The sequence below is a fragment of the Pantherophis guttatus genome, chromosome 1 (assembly GCF_059756535.1).
Source record: "Pantherophis guttatus breed Tessera chromosome 1, ASM5975653v1, whole genome shotgun sequence".
Taxonomy (NCBI): Eukaryota; Metazoa; Chordata; class Lepidosauria; order Squamata; family Colubridae; genus Pantherophis; species Pantherophis guttatus.
Genome location: NC_142063.1, coordinates 31,769,136 through 31,789,027, shown reverse-complemented (window position 1 = coordinate 31,789,027; position 19,892 = coordinate 31,769,136). Strand labels below are relative to the sequence as shown.

At 34.4% G+C, this 19,892-nt stretch overlaps 1 protein-coding gene across 5 annotated transcripts in view; it reads right to left on the bottom strand.

Annotated features, from left to right (window-relative positions):
* The window catches only part of ARID4A (AT-rich interaction domain 4A), a 55,598-nt gene that overhangs the window by 13,299 nt on the left and 22,407 nt on the right, over nt 1–19,892 (bottom strand). For all 5 annotated transcript variants that reach the window (XM_034433482.3, XM_087895633.1, XM_034433480.3 and 2 more), the window contains 7 exons: nt 18,860–18,927; nt 17,917–18,086; nt 6,737–6,809; nt 5,407–5,501; nt 5,208–5,305; nt 4,388–4,613; nt 3,028–3,272 (listed from right to left, as the gene is read on the bottom strand). In XM_034433482.3, the coding sequence (XP_034289373.1) occupies nt 3,028–3,272; nt 4,388–4,613; nt 5,208–5,305; nt 5,407–5,501; nt 6,737–6,809; nt 17,917–18,086; nt 18,860–18,927 (975 nt within the window). The remainder of the gene's footprint in view (nt 1–3,027; nt 3,273–4,387; nt 4,614–5,207; nt 5,306–5,406; nt 5,502–6,736; nt 6,810–17,916; nt 18,087–18,859; nt 18,928–19,892) is intronic.

Below are 19,892 nucleotides of genomic sequence, written 5' to 3'. Positions count from 1 at the left end.
CGTACATTTTTTCTTGTACTTTAATGAAAAGCATAATATTTAGCCAGGAACATATCACAGAATAGGACAGAATATTTATGTATAGATATATCTGTGCATGTGTAAAGGTCTAGATGGATTATATTGTAAAATGGCTACGGGATCATCTATCACAATACACAATTTTGACACTAAAATTAAATTTAATAAACTTACTGACAGCTCAATCCAAATATATGCCCTGTATACAGATTGCTTTTTTGTTCTGCTCTCTGATCCTGAGGAATCTTGTTTCTCAGGCCTGCATTTTCCTCTCTCTTTGAATTAAAAAAAAGATTCCAGAAACTTTAATCAATGCATTTCAGTTGCTAAACACATCATGGTATCAATGCAGTACTGAAAACTCTACTTTGGTCACCAGGTTTTTTGTTTGTTTGTTTGTTTTTATTCTATTTTTGACTTTTGGAAACTTTAAATGGATTGCAAAGCCTGCAAAGCCAAAAGGCTGCATTTGTTACGAACTTGCCTAGCTGTTATGATCTGTGTTAAGAAGCCGCAAGAATACAATTAAATGGAAAAGATTAATATATGTGAAAGCAGCTCTTGGGAGTTTTGAGAGGTCCCCATTAGAGCCATGGTGGCGCAGTGGTTAGAATATAGTACTGCAGGCTAACTCACTGCTCACTCCAGGAGTTTGATTTTAAATGGTTCAAGGCTGTCTCAACCTCCCACCCTTCTGAGGTTGGTAAAATGAGGACCCAGATGGTTGGGAGCAATATGCTGACTCTGTAAACGCTTAGAGAGGGCTGTAAAGCATTGTAAAGCGGTATAGAAATCTAAGTGCTATTGCTATCTGCTTTGAAAAAAAAACCATCAACATGGATTAGCTTAGTATTTTAATATTATTTTACAATAGATGCACAATTTTGTCTGTACTTTTTTGTTATGCATTCCCCTGAGTGGGTTTCAGGATGATTGTGTATAACTATTAAATAGATACATGTTTTTATTAAAAGGATGAGTGAAACATGCTACATCACAGGGTTCAAAGAAGTAGTAAATTCTTCTATATATAAAAAACTCAAGTTAGTAAACATCTAATACTCCTGCATCCTATTTTCCACACAACTACCCTGTGAGGTGTGCTGGGCTAAGAGTGACTGGCCCAAAGTTGCCCAGCTGGCTTTCATGCCTAAGGGAGGGCTATAACCTATTGGGGGCGGGGGAGGGCATCTGTTTTGTTAGGTTTACATTCTCTCAGGAATCATCTGCTTGAAGCCATATACTAACCCACAGGAGTGTTCTTTAACTATCATGTTTTTCACTGAACTAACAGCAAATGGATTGTTCTCTCTTGCCATAATACTGAACTGTCTGCTGTCAAATCTTTTTTTTAAAATTAGGCAGAAGGATGCATGTTATCCAACAGTAAAAAAACTAGAATGTGATAAAAATATGAAAAGCATAATTCACATCTTATCTCAGCCACAGACTCACAGAAGTTATAAAAGTAATTTTTCAGCATACCCACTTTAGTAATGTGGGGATAACACAGAGATTTTACAGAAGAGAAGTGCAACTTTCTCAGGTTTTGGAATGCCTTTACTTGGGTTCCAGCCTTTAAGAGCTGTTATCGAATGATCATTTTTAGTGTGAGAAAAGGAAGCAATTACTCAAATTGCCTTTGTAGAATAAGATAGTACTCCCATATTACTGTTGTAAAAGAAGTACTCCCCCAACAAAAAAATGAGAAAAGGTGTATTTAATGTGCTTCAACTCTCTCTATATCATTTATATAGCCCTGTTTTCCCCTAAATATACAATATGAAATTATAACTCTGCGCTAGAATTGTAATGCCTAATTGCATTCTGCAAACCTTTTATACAAGAATAAAATTCAACTATTTGCTCAGAAGCAATCCAAATTTTAGGGTTCTGGTAATACGGAATGATGAAAACTAGCAGGTTTGTTTTGTCATAAGGACATTTTGACACAACACAGAAAACCCAACACAGGGCTTTCTTTGTACCTGTCTTTTGACATGACACTGTGGGAATTTTATCATAATGTAAAGGCATTAATTAGCATGATGAAAACAAGCATAGCATCTTCAGTCTCTATTACAGTCATAAAGTTTTGGAAGCAGAACCACTTGTTTTAGGTTGATTACAGACTGTCTGAATATGGATCACTATTAATCCAGGATTAATTTTAATCATACATTAAGATAAGGAACAAACCATTTTTGATGGTTGAAAATGGATGTGTTTCTTTTTTAAAAAAAGCAGGACTACATCTGTAATGTAGAAAGGGCCATGCTATACATGTGGGTTCCCTCCCCTTCTTCTGGTAAAAGGGGAGGACACATTAAAAACTGTATACATATTAAGTGTATATCCTTGTATTTTAATGTATTTTTTAAATTTTAGAATAATATAAAATTGTGATATATAGATTGCAGTGTGGCTCCGTTGCGAACCGGTAGTAAAGGTAAGTAGAACCCACCCCTGAGTTACACCTAAGTAAAGAGAAAGCAAGCACTTCATGTCAGGAAGCTTAAGACATAACATTAACTGATGATAGGAATCAGAATCCAGCTATAGATTCTGCTACTGACCTCAGTAATTATAAAGGCTAAAATTATGAACTAATTTTGAAAAGAAAATTAACACTTCATTTAAGTCAGGAATTGACAATACAGATGCCCTTAATGTGCTATTATCAGACAATAAAAATGGCCAAAGTCTTGTAAAACCATCGAAGCCTACCAGATTTAACATGAGATGCCTGGGGACTTTGCTGAAGTTTTACAAAATGTACTGATTCTTTGGCTGGTTTAAAAAATGTTACATTTGTATTTTTTTGAAACCCGCATTGCTATCTCCTGGCAGTGATTAGGTAAAAAGACTGCTGACCCCAATATAGCTCTATCCTTGCTGTTAAATTGAGCCTATTAAATAATGATCCCCTCTCTCTTGACAAGTTATTATTATCATTGCCATGTAATGTTCAGCAACCCAGACAAAAGCCTGAAGAAATTTCCTTGCCTTCTCTCTTCCTCTTCATCTGACTCCCTGTCAGATTCCTCTTCCTGTTTTGCTCTCTTTTCCTTTTGCTTTGGTGTAGTCTTTCTGTTTGCAAGTGCCATATCATTTTCAATCTTCTCTGCATTACTGGAAATCTCTTCTATGTCTTTGTTCTCCTTATTGCTGTCTTTTAGCTTATCTTGTATTTTATCATCTTCACCTTCTTTTTTAACAAGAGATGCATCACGGATATGTCTTCTTCGTCCCTGTGTAAGGAAAGAACTGAAATATCATCCCGCTTAAGATGCATTTGTTGCTTTCCAGGAAGCACAATTCCATAACGGTGGTTTTTTTCTTAATTAATGGCTTACTGAAGAATTAAAGGAGAACCAGAATAATTCTCAACATAAGAGAGTTAGCTTTTCCTTTAGAAATGTAACATATAAATTCTGCTGCTGCAGAGAATGCAGACAAGAAAAGAACACAAGAAATTACAGTGGCTAATCACACACAGCTCTAATGTGACATGCTTGATTTATGATTTAGGATGTTTTATGATTGTTACTTTTTAAAATAAAGCATTGTTAAACTTTGATTTACTACAATACACGAACCAAGCTATAAAGTTAGTATGCAAGTCAATCTTTTTCAAAATGAACCAAATGTTTATCATTTTCTCAATGCTGTATAATTTGATACTTGAACAACTGCTGGAAGAGCAGTGATAGGAATAACTGGGTCATATTAATTGAAGTAGCAGGAAACACAGATGTAAGGAGAAATGTACTTGCTCATGCCAATCCCTATGAAACTCAAATTGTGGACTGGAATCGTGATTTATTAAGAATATATTACATTTCATAATACCCTGATAAAGTTAATGCAATAACTCAAGATGACAGATTTCATCTTAGAAAGGATAATCCTCCAGCATGAAAACAAGGGGGTAATACTTTTTCTCACGCTGGTGTAGGCCTGTGTACAGGTAGTTGTTGACTTATGACAACAACTGGAATTGGAATTTCTGTCGCTAAGAGATGCAGTTATAAAGGGCAGGCACATCACTTAGTGACAGCAATCCTAGTTTGCTGTTAACTGAATCTTGCAGGCTTTAGGAGAGGCAACTTTCTGTAGACAAATTTGTTGAATTTGTTCAGCCATCCTGAGGATTTATTATAGGGCAAGTGGAAAGTCTGGAAATAAATAGTGGAAATAAAACTACATTTGAAAAGGTTGGACAAGTTCAGTGTGTTACAAGAACAGAAAATGCAACCAGTATTTGAGGAGAATGAAAAGCCGGTGGAAGGACGTGTGTTCTCAACTAAATTATGAAAGTCATTGCTTATTTTATAACAACTCTTTTTACAGTGCAGTTGCTTACCCGTTGAGACCTCTGCTCCAGTTCTTCTTTTTCACTTTCACTGCTACAGTTGTTTTCTTCTATCTCATTCTGAACCTCTACAGGAGACATTTCAGGCTCTTCTTTTACCTTTTCCTCCATTTGCTCTTCTTTTTTCTCTACTACAATTATTTTTGGTTCATTGTGGTGGATGGTTCGGAACTGAATGTTTGCAGAACGGCAGTATTCTTCAAAACCATAAAGATACCTACAGATTTTTAAATACATATTCATTTTAGGATATCCTTAAAAATAAGTCCCATCAAACTTAAAAGAGTAGGTAACAGGGACCTACTTAACAGGGACGGTATACCCATTTTGACATCCCCACAAGCTTCTTCAAAAGTAATAGATTAAAAAGTGGGCTATTAACACTAGCATCTCAAGTTACCCTCCCCTCCTCTCCTTTTCTCATTTCTGAGTTACAAGAATAATTTGTAGTACGATACATGGAACTTGCAGGTACTTCATTTGTTATTAACTCTATTTGTTGATTGAGTTACTGTTTTGCATTTTTCTGAAACTTTAATTTCTTTAGAGAAAGTAAACAGTGGGTTTGGCTAAAAGGAAAGAAAAATTATGAACAATGAAATGTTCCTGCACAAAGGAGTTATTGTTAGTGAGATGCCATCATTAGTGCCTATCCCAGTCCCCTCTGCTTCTTACATTCCTTTGAATCCAGACTAATTTGATCATTTGACAAGGAGTTGCTCAAATAAAAGCTTGATAAAATGTACTCAATACTTGTTCTTCAGCCAGTTCATGTCCAAATACAAATTAAGAAAGAAAAGAGATCACTTACTTTCTATACGCAGTTTTCACATTGTAAGAAGCAGCTGAATTCAAAATAGGAATGCCAAGGTCCATATAAATTTGTTTCCATACAGCTCCACTATCAATCTTGGAAGAAAGAATGGGAGAAAATAAAGCATGTTAGCATGTTGCTAGTTTGAAATTAAATAGCATGAACTCAGAATAAATTTAAGAGAAGTTATGCTTACATTGTCACACCCACCCTGCTGATATACCAGTCTGAAAAGTTTGAAGAGGTTAAGATCCTTATAGCCCAGAACAGGTGGTTTGTTGATAGAAGTTCCTAATTAATGAAAACATGAGGACAGAATATTATGATGCAAATATTTTACACTAGAACATACAACAATGCATTTCAACTTGTCTGCAGAATCATGATTAGTACTGTACATAAAAATTCATGTGTAACTGCTTTGGTAAAACAGATTATTTTAAATGTATATTTAGAGATAGCAATATATTTCTTAAATGGTATTACAAATGCTAGAAATTCCAACATGAATGTAAGTGAACATAGACATAGATGCTATCCCCAATATAGGTAGTCCTTGACTTACAACTGTTTAACATAATTTTGAAGTTACAGTGGTTTTGCAAAGCGTGATTTATGTCTTTGAAGTTATGAGCATTGCACCATTCCAGCGGCCAACATCATCACAATTTGAGTGATTGGTAACTGATTTTCATTTATGATAGTTGCAACAATTTATGGTCACATGATAGCAATTTGCTAACTTCACAGCTGGCTTCAAATAAGTAAAGCCAATTGGGGAAGCCAGATTTATTTAACAACAGCACGATTCATCTAATGACGCTGGTAAAAATGGTCATAAAATTGGGTCTGGTCACATGACTTGCTTAATGACTGAAATTCTAGCCCCAATTGTGGTTATAAGTCAAGTACTCCAGGATGTCTTTCTTGTGTGTGAAATAATATTTTAAAAATATATAGTAAAAAGACTAAAACTTCAATGACCCACACATTCCAGAGAAATAATAACCCCAATCTAAAAGTAATAAGAAATGAATAAATAATATTTCTTCATTATATTAACCACTGCTATATATATTACTAGAAAGTTGGTGGAATATAACGCTTATTGGAACTTCAAGACTTAAATCTTATCAATGGAAAATATAGCATTTTGATATTTACTGGTAAGTGAAAAGGCCAACTGAAAAGTTCAGAATAGCACAACCTACCTAAAGATCATTTCCCACTCAAGAACATATAGTCCTAGGAAATTATTCCATATTTTGTTGTCTATAACAACTTATGTAACCATTTGTCACAAGTAGGCAACCTTTCAGATGGCCAATAGGTGCAATTAATACTTTGGGAATTAAGAACCAAAAAATGAGTACAACCATATCTCAGTTTGGGAGGACAGAGTTTGGGGTGGAATTTCTTTTGTTGATAAACTTGAATCAAGCCTATTATAAAGATTAGGCTCCAAAGCAGTTCCTAGAGGAGTTGGCAGGCTGCAATCTATATATAAGCAAATTAAAACATACTACCTCTGTCTTCCATAAACTTGTAAAGCTGCTGGAGGAAATTGTCCCTCTCTTCAGGATCAAGCTCTTCCTCAGGCTTTTAAAAATAAAAAAGACACATATCTGAATAACAAATTTTGTATCTGTAAACAAAAGTAAAACTGACAAGGAGGATCAAATTATTCATAAAAATCCCAGTTAAGTTTGTATGGCACCCCAGCCAACTACCAATCCTTAGCTTGAAGAAACCTTAAAACTGGGCTAAGTTTCAAGAGCATGTAGCCCTGAAGAAGGGGCTATCATGAAGCCACTAAAACTAGATTTTAAACTAATATTCAGCATTCTACAGTTACTCAGCATATATCCATAACTTTTCTGTGTTAATTCACCTTTCTCTAGGTGTTCCAACAATTCCCTCTTGTTATTTAATGTCCTATTTTTTGTTGGTATTTACCACTTTCCAAAGTATATTGGCTATGAAGTAGCCAATTCCATCAAAATATGGCAAACATAAAATTCTATTACAATGTATTTTCAAAGAGCATTTTTTGAATCTCCTATTATTGTACTTTCATCAGCCCTTCCTTCAAATGGCTCTTAAATGAGGCATAAAATCTCTTTGCTCACTCTCTATAACCGTATAATATGTGGACTGGTTAGCTAACTGGATGGGGAATAAGTGGGACCTTACTCTAATTAGGGGAGATAGGAGTGACTTAACTCTAGTTCAAATCTGGCTATCTAGCAACCATATATGCTATCATAGCAACTTGCTTAAATTCTTTGAAAGTCGCTTCTAGAATAATTACGATAGCTGAGTTTGTCTACTTTTCTTAACTAATTTTCTTATCTAATCCTAGCTCAGTGGTTCCCATACTTTCCTTAATGCAGATCACTTCATCAACACTAAAAGCTTCTGAGGAACAACACATGAAACAATGCATTGCAGGGGTTGGCAGGTTAGTGTCTTGAGGCCATGTAGCACATGTAACTCTACAGATGGCCTCCATAGGACCTAATATTAAATAAAATTAACATTTTAATTAGATTGATGAAACTGTATTATCCTGCAAAATGTTAAGATGTTGATGCTCCTGCTTGAAATTATTGTAAGGTATCCCCAGGTTCCTGCTTTTCTAAAAAGAAAACAGTGACGTGTGCATTATGAATCAAGTGCAGTATTGTTATAGCAAACCTGTTATTTCCAAACACAAATTAGAGATCAATGCCATATCAGAAATCTCAAAACTGGTCTTTAGAAGTAGTATTTCACTCCTATAGTGCCCCCGTCCTAAAATCCTGCATAATGTGATTTTTTCTATATAAACAAAAATGGTCCTAAGATTAATTTGTGTTTCTATGTTTCTGTAAATATATTATGAAAATCAATACCGATTTGAGTTGGTATTGAGCAGTAGACATTTTACTCGATATATCTGATAAACCTCAGTGGCAACATATGAATTTCTTGAACTTCATGTCTGCTGGTGCATGACGTAAGCAGGCATGATGTTTAGGAAATTTGTATAATGCCACTGAGATTTATCAGATATATCGAGTAAAATGTCTACTGCAACTCAAATCAATATTGATTTTTATTTGTTAAAATTATACATTTGAGATTAATGTAAATTTGTCAAAATTTTAAGGATCACTAGGGTAACCTTATATGAGCAACACCAGAGAACTAAATTCCTAGGCTTTCAGTTGCTTTCAGTAAAATCAGTGTATGTGAAGTTCTGAGTGTGTGCCCATTGGTAATTTGATTCTTTTCATTCAAGAGGAAACTGAACAAAGACAGGCAAGACAAATGTGATTTGAAGCTTCAAGTGTTTAAAGCTTCAATTCTCTGTATTTTTCCAGAAAAAAATTGTAGAAAACAGCCTTATCCTTAAACCTGTTTATTTGGAAATAACTGTACACAAACTTGATCTCTCTGGTAAGAAAATAATATAGGTAAAGAGCTAAAATATTTAAACTATGGTATTGCATGAAAACCTCTAGACGACAGCAATCTAAACTTAAGTTTGCAAAAGAATAAAATATACAAAAGCAGTGGAGAAACATAGATTTTTGTATCAAATATTAAATGTACAAAAATATGTCAAAATACAGCAAATAGGCTTCTAGGATACTAGATCACAAATAGGATGACACTCATATGTCCTCAACAATGTCCTTGTAAAGTTATCACTGTTTCAATTAACTTCGTATGGTAGTAAACTAGACTTTTAAAGGATCAGACAAGATAATACAGATGAAGTAAATGTATAGTTCCTTCTTTGAAACATCTATGTTTATATACCCTTTAACAACCAGGTGTATTCAACTTCAGTAACACTCTTCCAAGTACTGTTTTAAATCAATGAGGGAACTGTTTCTTTCTAAAATTCCAGATTAGAAGGCAGTGGGATTAACAAAGGAAAAATCATTAGAGATTTACTGTAGTCTAATTTTTGTTTGTTCCTTATGCAAAATAAAGTAAGAACTTCTTAAGCATACAAACCTTTGTATATTATGAAGGAATTTGAGCAACTGAGTAATTATATTTCTTCGTAACTATTTTAAATGAAGCCTTTGTTTAGGTTATGGAATATGGTTACACCTAATATGCCCTTAAATTCAGACAGATTCTAAAGGAAAAATACTGGAAAATAATACATTTTTGCCTCCCTATAAAAAGAAAATGTAAGAATTGCTGAAACATTGCAGAATATTATTTATCAGTAGAGGATACCAGATACTGTAAGTGAGAGATGCCATACACAATCTTATTTAAAGTATGAAAGAACACATTTATAATAACTAAATTTATATATCGGTAAGTATACTTTATGCAAAAATGTTCATAATACTATAATATTCATTTTAGAAGTCACTATGCTATATATGCAATTATATGTTACAATATTCTGGAAAAGTTATAATTTAGGTTTTATCTCTTAAGAAAAATGCAGTATTACATTTGTTAATGAAATATTATTGACAGATTTGAACATGTTCAATGCAGAAAAAATTTCATCCAATGTACATGCAACCACCTTTCTGCAAGGACACAAGAGTCAAATGGATATTGCAATTTTGGGCTGCAGTACATGTACATTCTAGAACACACAGGGCAGTGAAAATACGTTCAATCAAATGGAGATGGAAATTCTTGATTTTTTTTATATTTACAAGGTTTTAAGGAACTGCAAAGCATGATTCTTAGTTAGCTTTGTGTGCTTGGTTAACATACCTTATGTAGCAACAAAACTAAACAGTTTTAGTAGCAATCCTCTAACACCAATTAGATGAAATAGCCTGAACAATATATTATGTTCCAATTGTTGATAGAATTATTTTCAATGTTAAAACACAAACTGTACTGTCATTAAATTCAAAACATGATGCTGCTACTATGGTGTTGAAAATCAGCCATTAAAAATTGAAATTAACAATATATCCTTGCCCAGAATAAGATTCCTAATAAACTATTGTACCTAATGAGAAATGAACCTCTAAGTAATCTGAAGGGGAAAAAAATCAGAATTTCTTGCTGTGCAGAAAAAGTGTTTAACTCTTAGGATAAAAGCATTTTAAATTTTAAACTAAATAACATAGACACATTCTGATTCAGTATGAAGTCCAGCATAGCTGTTTTAAAAAGAAAAGTGCCTAATGCTATCACATAGACAAACTTGTTTTATATTTCAAACAGAATTCTAGTTATTCAAACCTGAAGCTCTCTCAATCTCTGAAGAGATGAGTTGTTTTTAGTTAAAAGAGATTCATAATAGCTTTCAAAACTAATAAAATTTCAAGATGAATGCTTTCAATTGTGACTAAAAAGCAATACATTAAAGCTTCTCCAAATTCACATACTGTACACTGTTTGGATAATGACAAAAAAGAGAACCCCTTTTGGTTTAGGTTAAAGTATCTTAATGCACAGAAGTTACAGAAAATTTGGTTTAAAAATACTGGGACAACTTTGGGATCCTTGTTATGTACAGCTTTTGCAAATCACATCAAACAAGAGATATGCAACTATTAGACGTGTTATAAATATTCTATATAGGCCTATTTCTGGATAATTTAGTGATCATTTCCTCAAATTTATTTTACATAATCTATTAAATATATATTTTAAAAACTATTACAATATTCAATAGAAAGTATCTTATGTTTCAACAAGGAAGTCCCGAGTTCAAATTCCTAATCATGTTGAGTACATTGAAAAGTAATGGGAAGGAGGCTGCTGTTATAGAACCTCTATTTATTTCAAGAGGACAGACTGGAGTCTTAAATAAACATTACTGTAATGAGTAAAGCAATAATTGATGGGTTGGACCTAAATCTTTTTTTTCTAAGAATTGGTTCGCTATTCCTGGGATGACTGCATTGTCCAAATGTGCAATATAAATATCTGATAAAAAATTTGTATAGGGGCTTCTTCAAATAATGTAATGGTTTAATAAAGAACTATACCCTTTTAAATGGGAAACAGATTATTTTTAAAAAATTAAGCTATGAAGTCACAAGGTGACTAGCTACCTAGTGGCTTCTCTATTACTGCATTTTGCTTGTTAAAAAAAAATAAAAACCATTTTGACTATTCCTTTCAGATGTGGAAAACAAGAATGGAGATGGAGAAAGGTAAGAACAGTGAATGTGTTAAAATTTTCAAATTATAAATTCAAGCATTCAATATGTTGATTTTTCTGCTGACAGCATAGAAATGTGCCACTGTTTCCACACCTATATTCGTCTTTTTTGAAGAAATAATCTCCACTGCTTCATGAAACAATAGACTCAGCAATTTTTTCTACTAATCTATTTTTTTACTTTACCTTCCAATAATTGCCAAATAGTTTATTTTACTTCAAATTAAGTCTGAAAAATATCCACAGGAATGCCATTTTTATTTTTTCCCAACAAAGCTCCTCTCCTCCCCTTCTCTTTTGTTTGAAAAGCTAAAGCTCTTTAGAACGAAATAACAGCTTCAAGCAACAACATTTAGATTTTTACAGACTAGACTTCTATTCACTTACCTAAAACAGCAGGATATTTACAAATGCTAGCACTAAAAGCCAGTGCAGTCTGCAACAGTTCACACCCAGCAAAATGTGGCCTATTAACTGTGTATAACAACATGAGGGAGGGGGAGGGGAAAGGGTGAGATTCCACATTCCACAAACGATCAAGCTCCACACTTTGTTCAGTATTAGCATGTTTGCGTGGAAAGTGACTCCATTTTGTTAAAAGCCATTATTTTATGGCACACTAAAAGCTATAACGAGATTCCAATTGTCGTTTTGCAAAGGAAAGAAAATACATGCATCACGAAAAAGCCAGAAAAAAAGACTCAGAAACTTACAAAATCTAAACCCAACCCTTCTTCTTCAAGGCTCATATCCACAGCACACTAAATAAGTTACAGCCTGAATCCACAAATAGTCCTTACCCAGGTGCTGCATTTTCTCCCAAATGTAAAATGGTTACATTTGCTTTTCTACCTAATCAGCTCACGGTGCCTCAATGCACTTCAGCCTAACTTGCAAATATTTGCGTTCCTCCTTTTGCTGCACTGAATCCAATGTTATGCAGCATTGCTTACATTCTCTTCCATGTTAAAAAAAAAAAAATCAGACATTACATGAAAGGAAAAGAAAGAGACAGCCCATTTCAAAGCATCTGGTAAGCCTCCCCGGGCAGTCTGCCAAGCCTCTGCTAAATCTTCCCCTTCTCGGAGCATGCTCACTTGCAACCAACAGTGCATTACCATGGCAACCCGGTAGGCAGCCTCTAACCATGAACAGCCATTCTGTTTTCAGCCTTATTAAGACCACAGACTTCCAGGGGGAAGTGAAAGGGAAACAAGATAGTACTTTAACTCATCCAAGTTTCTTCTCCTTTTCTGTTTTCAATAGATGTAACCTTTAGGTTTTAAATGCACAAACTCAGAAAGTTACTGATTTTTTTGTCACCCTAGGCATGTTTTCCTTCTTCCAATCTTGGCTAGTGTTTAAAACCAATCTCAAAGTATGTAAACTGCAAAACTTTGATAAACAAAGTGAACAAAACTCATTGCTTTGTACAATATATATATAGAGGTATAATATTTTATCATTAGTTTCTGAAGAAACAGCTTTGACTTTTCTCAACCACCTGAAATTTAAGATGTGTGGACTTTCCAGAAATGCCCAGGCAGCATGCTGCCTAGGGAATTCTGGGAGTTGAAGTCCACAGGTCTTAAAACTTACCGAGGTTGAGAACCACTGCTCTAATTATCCACTCACAATTCCTTCACTTAGAAGAGCAACTACTGAAAAGTTAACGGTGTATACAGCTTCCCTATATGCATTACAAAACTGAAGAAGGCTGTAGAGAGCAGATTTTCCAAATACCCTCAGGATGGGTTGCAACAGCTACCGGTATTTACATAATTCTTCACCCTCACCCTAGAAGTTCCAGTCTCCAAACGTATCTACACAAGAATAAGTAAGCTATTTGGTGTAAAGAAGGAAAGGGAATACAACAATGTTCACCTGCCAGGTGCCTTGAAATATCACGGGAGGGTTTTTTTTGGGGGGGGGGGATGGCACACTAGAAACAAGCATAGAAATAATAAGGCTTTTTTGACTACCATAAGTCAGAGGAATAAAAAGTCACTTTTAAATTGGGATTTAAAAGCTTTCACAAGCCCTATCACTTTGCCAGAAATGGAAGGAGATTAAGTTTAACCAGTAGTGATCAGATCTCTCACTTTAAACTCAGGATTCACGAGATGTAAGAAGGCATCACAGTAATTCTCCTTTTTAAATCAGAAATTCATTCTGTAGTCATGGTTATAGAGAGTAAAATCTGTTTTCTGAATACTAAATATTAATATGAAAGCAAGTAATTTGATCTCATCTTCCATATGAAGGTGCCTAGGATAAGACATAAGCTCTCACATGCATTATAGCCAAGTGAGTTTTGAATTAGAATGATCAATGCAGGGGTGAGGATTTTTATGAAAAAATGTACTATTTATCCTATTTGTGTAGCACACTTTGTATTACCTTTAGGAAGTAATTGACGCTATTTTCTTCTAAAAAACTTGTATACCTAACACACAGAATATTAACACAGTGAACATATTCAGATCATATACATGGTGTATCATGTAAGAATTTATGTAGTTTAGATTGCAATTTAGCACTCTATTGATCCATCCCACTAGCTTGTATGTTAGCAAACATGGCTAATAAACTATAGATATTCTCATCCAAGGTATATTTAACTGGTTGTCATCTGAACCAGTAATTCTTATTTGCTCTCTCAATCAAAATATATTTGAGTAAATTCTGACATGCCACATACAAAAATTTCTTAAATAATAATGCGGTTTTCCAGATAATGTAGACTGCACAGTACTGTATACAAAATTGGCTTTACTAGGAGCTAGAACAGAGGCAGAAACAAGAAATAGGGGGATTATTATTATGCATATTTTTATATAATATACTAAAAGTAATAGCTAGATATTGAAAGATTAGATGTTGAAGATGACACTATGTATGTTTTAATGATATTGTTACTGTTATTTGAATGGGGGGCTAAAATATTGAACAACTAAATAATGAAGACCTATATTTTAAGACAAATATGTATAATGACATTACAATTACATAAGTATGATTTAAATAACAAATTTTATTAATATTATAACTACTACTTGTATTCAAATGAATGATACCCAGACGCCTCACTGTTCATGTATTGACATTGATGTATATTCAAAAATAAATAAATAAAAATGCTGTTGATCAATAACAGGACTTCTTGGTTTCTTCCTACAGTAAGTAGTTCTGCATTTCTAAGAAGGCAGGCATGGAAGAAAATGCCTTGATCCTTTGTGGTAACCAATTTCAACACTCGGACAACACTCTGGGTTGCAACACAAAAAACCCCCATCATTTTCCTAATCAGTGACCAACTGTCCAAAAAAAGTAGTCAGGTTACCATATATCCATTTCAATATTTTCAGCTCCTTGCTGTAGAAGATATGACAATGCGACATTTTGGCACAAATGATACTACAGTCATGTTTACACTATATAACTTATTGCAGTCTTCATGCTATAGGTTCTTCATCTATTATAATGAATAAATTTCCTTCAGAGGCCTCTGTCTGTTGTGGTCAGCTGGCGGCCTGTGGAGCTGGCAGCAGAATTGGACAGTGAGGAGGTCGGGGAAGAACATGGGTCAGTCCTGGAGTCTGGGGAAGGCTCGGACGAGGGCTCTGCATTGGAGGCAGAGAAAGGGCCATCTGGGAGGTACATGCTGCCTCTGGAGCCTCCAGAGTCGGACCTCAGCGAGGCAGAGGAACAGGAGGAGACTGTTCTCAGTGTGTGCATGTGCAGAGCCGCCAGAAGGCAAGAACAGTTAAAACAAAAGGGACGATTTAGGAGTAGGGTTTGGAGTTGATTGGCCCCTCCCATAAAAGTCTTAAAAGAGGAGCAAAGGCACATGGGCCTTTGCAGGAAGCAACGTTGTTAATTCTGTTCAGTTTAAAGTCTGAAGCTCTGTTTGATTCTGGACTCCGTGTGGCTTTGCCAATTAGGTCTTTGGCAACGTGTCAAGGGAGATAAAGGTGGGTGATTATCAGGACTCTTTACAACTATTTGGGACTCATCTGTGAATGAACAGAATTCACAGCTGTTGCAATAAAAGAGATTTTTGGGACTACTCGTGTGTTTTAGTGACTCAGGAAGCCTAGGTCAGAACACTGTCTTTTGACCTTTAAAAAAGTAAACTCTCCTCTAAAGTCAGGTCCTATAGCTTCTAATTTCATTGACTTGCTCATGCGGTTTTCCTAGAACTGAAGCAGTACTGAGGAGCTGGCACCTTCTGGGATATTTTAAAAAAGAATGAGATAAAATTATAATACTATAATACTAATACTAAGTATTATTTTAACCAGACGTAAGCCTACTAGGCATTCAAATCCTGACAAGATCAGTCAGTACCCAAGAGACGCTTCCTCAAAATAGGAGAGAAAAAAATAATGTAAATTACATTTCGTAAAATTGCTTTTCATTCTACTGTAGAGTGAAAACAGTCCAGCTATGAAAAATATTAAACAGGTTAAAAGTCTAGAGAAAATCAAAGGAATCATACTTCTTATGTATAAAAATTATGGTACATTTTTTTAAATAAGAAAAACTGGAAAAAACCAAGGAGGATTATTTAAATGTACAAAGCCAGAATCATAAATGAAAAATGAAAAGAAAGATCTAGGAGAATATACATGTCATGAAGTTCAATTCTTGACTCCCAGAAAATGTATTAAGAAAAATCACATTGTTTTGCCTGTAGTGCCTTAAAGCTGACAGATTACATAGTCAAAATATAAAAATTAGTAAATACAGAACGTACTCAGATTAAAGAAGTGCATTGTACTCAGATAGAAGAAGTGCATTATAGGGAAAAATACTAATTCTTGGTGTAAAATTAATGAAATTAAGAAAAAGATATTGAACACCCTGCCTTGCTGTCTCTCAAAATGCCCCCAGACAAAGAAAGTTCAGATTTAATTATTGTAAGATTCATTTTAGTTCATATTTTCACTCTGGATATACAATTTTAAAATACCATGTTTAAGTTGTATCACAGTCAGCAACTTTATGATGTACAATATGAGCCTTGCATATCTTTCAAGTATTTAAAGCTACTTCAGATTTTTAAAAATGATTTTAAAATGCTACAAACTTTACAATACTGCAAAAGGCAGGACAATCTTGCCTATATTACAAGACCCAGAGCCAAATTATTTGATAGACATACCACAAAAACCAGGAGGCTACACATACTCTAGGTCCCATGTATTCAGCTGTTTCATCTTGTGCGACCTACGTAGCAGTCATGCTTTCCCTAATGCAGTATTTGCCCTATGGAACAGCAACTGCCTGGGACTCCAAATAGCTCTTATCCTGTTGCCTTTCATTAAAGCTCTGGCTATTCTTTCAGAGTTTGGGGCCAGGAAGTTAAGTGAGCTTTGGTTCCAGTATTTGGACTGTGGAATCCTTGATGTTCTCTGAGCTTGGCTGTTTGCTTGCAAATGTTTCATTACCCAACTTGTTCATCAGTGCACTGATTAATTAATGGCACTGATGGTGTTACTTAGTTGGGTAATGAAACATCTGTAAACAAATAACCAAGTTCAGAGAGCACCCAAGACTCCATAGCTACCTGACTACATAACAATATATTCTTACCCCCAATTAGAAAACAAGATGCAGATATATTTGTGCCCCCATGAAATCTGAAGAAACTTTTTTTAGAATCAAATACGAAGCATTGCATTGCCCTGGTATCTTCTGTAGTTTTCTGTAGTATATTTCTGTAGTTCTCAGAAAGGTATTTAAGATCCTAAGTTAAATGTTTCTTGTTTCTTATTCCTTTTACTAACCTCATTTGAGATACATAATCATGATTTTTGGTTAGTACTGGAAATGCAAAATTTCTTCTTTGGAGAGCTTACTAAAACATCTCTGTTCTTATGTCTTTCACTGTTACTGCACAAAAAATTGTCTTTCTTCAGAAGGTGTCAAGCTTCTCAAATTGAACACTGATAGAAGAATCTGGAGGTTTTTCCTATTTCTATCATTCACTAGTTAGTTATAGATGCACAAAAGAATTCATGGCTATTATGGATTATTGGTAACAAGCAAATTTCCAAAATACTTGTTAGAGAAGAATCCAAATTAGGAGTCCAGGCTCAAATGTTTACATTTTGCTTTCTATGATCATTTAAATTCCTAGAGACTGTAAACTGCTCCCACTTGCAGAAAAGGTTAAATAGGAGAAATCAGGAAGTATGCACCATCAAGCTAGCTCATTATCAATAAGATGGTTTTCCAACAATTTTTGCTTTTTTTGCTTTCTAATTCAGTTTTCATCATTGATGGAAAACATAACTGAAGACATGAACCTTGCTTTTTGAAAACAGGTGCTCAGCTTCCCTCAACTTGATATCCTCCAGATGTATCGGATTAAAATTTCTAAAATTTTGAAGCATATGGGATTTCCAGAGAATCTGGATAATGCCAGACTGAAGAAAGCAAAGGCTGTGGTTTTTGAAGTAATCGTTTGAGGAGCAATATTATATAAGAGACAAATAACAGTGACTGTATATTTGGTTAAGACATATTGAAGAAAAAAACTAATATGCTTACCACTACTTCTTCCTCTTTTTGTTCTTCTTTTTCTTCTTCATCATCATTACTTCCTGTCTCTCCTCCATCTTCTTCATCACTGCTGGAGGATTCCAAGATTTCACGCATGTCCATCTTCCAATTAGAAGGAATAGTTTTCCAATGGAAGAATGAGCTTGCCTCTTGTATCCCTTGGGAGGAAAATTACCCATCAAGATATTCGGAATAAATTACATAATCATTGCAAATCACTACTAACTCTGCTTCTTTGCGAGCCATTTTGATTTCAGATTGTAAATAATATTCAGTGCTGAATTTTATTTACTTCTAGAAGATGTCAGATTTAAGCATGTAAGATTTTAACAACTGTATGATTAATCTGATACATTTCTCAGGCTTATCTTTGCTGTTAATTTATGTTCCAGATGTTTAATCTTGGAGAAAATTAATTACATTAAAGTACCACAAAATTGTTCATTTGTTAGTGGTGTATTTATGGCAGGGCCAGTGAAATTTATCATTCGTTGACTGTTGCAAGATGTCTGGATGTTGAGCTATAAGTCCATTATAACTTTTGCCTCTCTGAACATATAATGTTCTAATGTGGCAATATTCAATTCCTATGGCAAAACAAAGCTGCTACAGCTTGTCAAGTAAGCTTTCTTTATAAAACACCTCTGAAATAATTACGTATTATTGTGTAAAATGACATATATGTCAGTGGTGACCTAACATTTTGTTATGATACTGTAAATGTAACATACGTAACTATATTTCAGAATTCTGTGCTTCAGTGATTTTGCTTCTTGGAATCAGAATTGAATAGAGCACAAACAGGACAGTCAATAACCATTAGGTATTACTTTCAATTGCATCTTTCTTTCATGTTAAGAACATCATATGTCAATTAAATATAGCACAATCAATTAACTTAATAATCTAATTAATAAATGTTAACATTTACCTTTATTGGAAGGCAGCTCTGAGTTTGTAAAACCTAATTCTTCAATATCCTTTCTCGCTACTGAATAACTGCAATAAAATTAATTATTTACATTACATTTGTCCTAAAAAGTTGATTAACTTCTGTTTCTCTTTCCTTTTATGCTGTTATTTGTATTGTCAATGCTAAAACTTTCTCTGCTCTATGGAGAAATGCTATTTCAATGTTTAACATTTAGAAAGATTATGTTCTCACATATAATATTAAACACGTTTTGAAATATTAAGTTTGGCATCTATCAGAACATTTTAATTAAATACCTGCTCCCATCAATTACAGGCCCAACTGATTATCTTGACCAGGAAGAAACTGGGGAGACTCAGGAAACTACAGCAGCACTGATGATGTGGAACAGCCTTCCCTATGAAGATCAAGCTTTGCTTTCAGAAATTCTTGAAGAATGAACTGTTCCGGAAAAATTTCCCCTGGTGTGAATGTGTCCATCTCTATTCTCATTTATCTTTATTTTCTTTTGGTCATTTTTACTTTTGTACCTTTTTAGAGGTTACTTTTTTTAACCATGTATAAACTTGTACCCTTTCTACAGAAGTTGAGATTTCAACTGCAGCAACATAGAAAAATGTTTAAAAACAAATAAATTAATGAAATTTATTAATCATCAGGGCTGATGATGAATGAGTGTAGAGATGGCCACATTCACGTTACATGGCACCCAAAGGACATTTTTCGCAATGGTGTTTTCCTCTTTTCCTCTTTCATGGGCATCCTGTACTCTCCTGATCTTGTTTGTTCATGTTTAGCCATTATTTATCTGGCTCTGTTAACAATACCTTGTAAGCTACCTAGAATGTGATTGAATTGTGATACAAGCTAACTAGTACATAACTAAAGCAATGTCATTGCTTTTCCACGATTGTCCCTACTTTATATATTCCCCACAGCAATCCAGAAAGCTCCACCATCTTGGTCTTCTGGAAGGCCACTAAAATCTGGCTCATTACCCAAGCACTGAGATAAAGTGGTGGAGTCTATA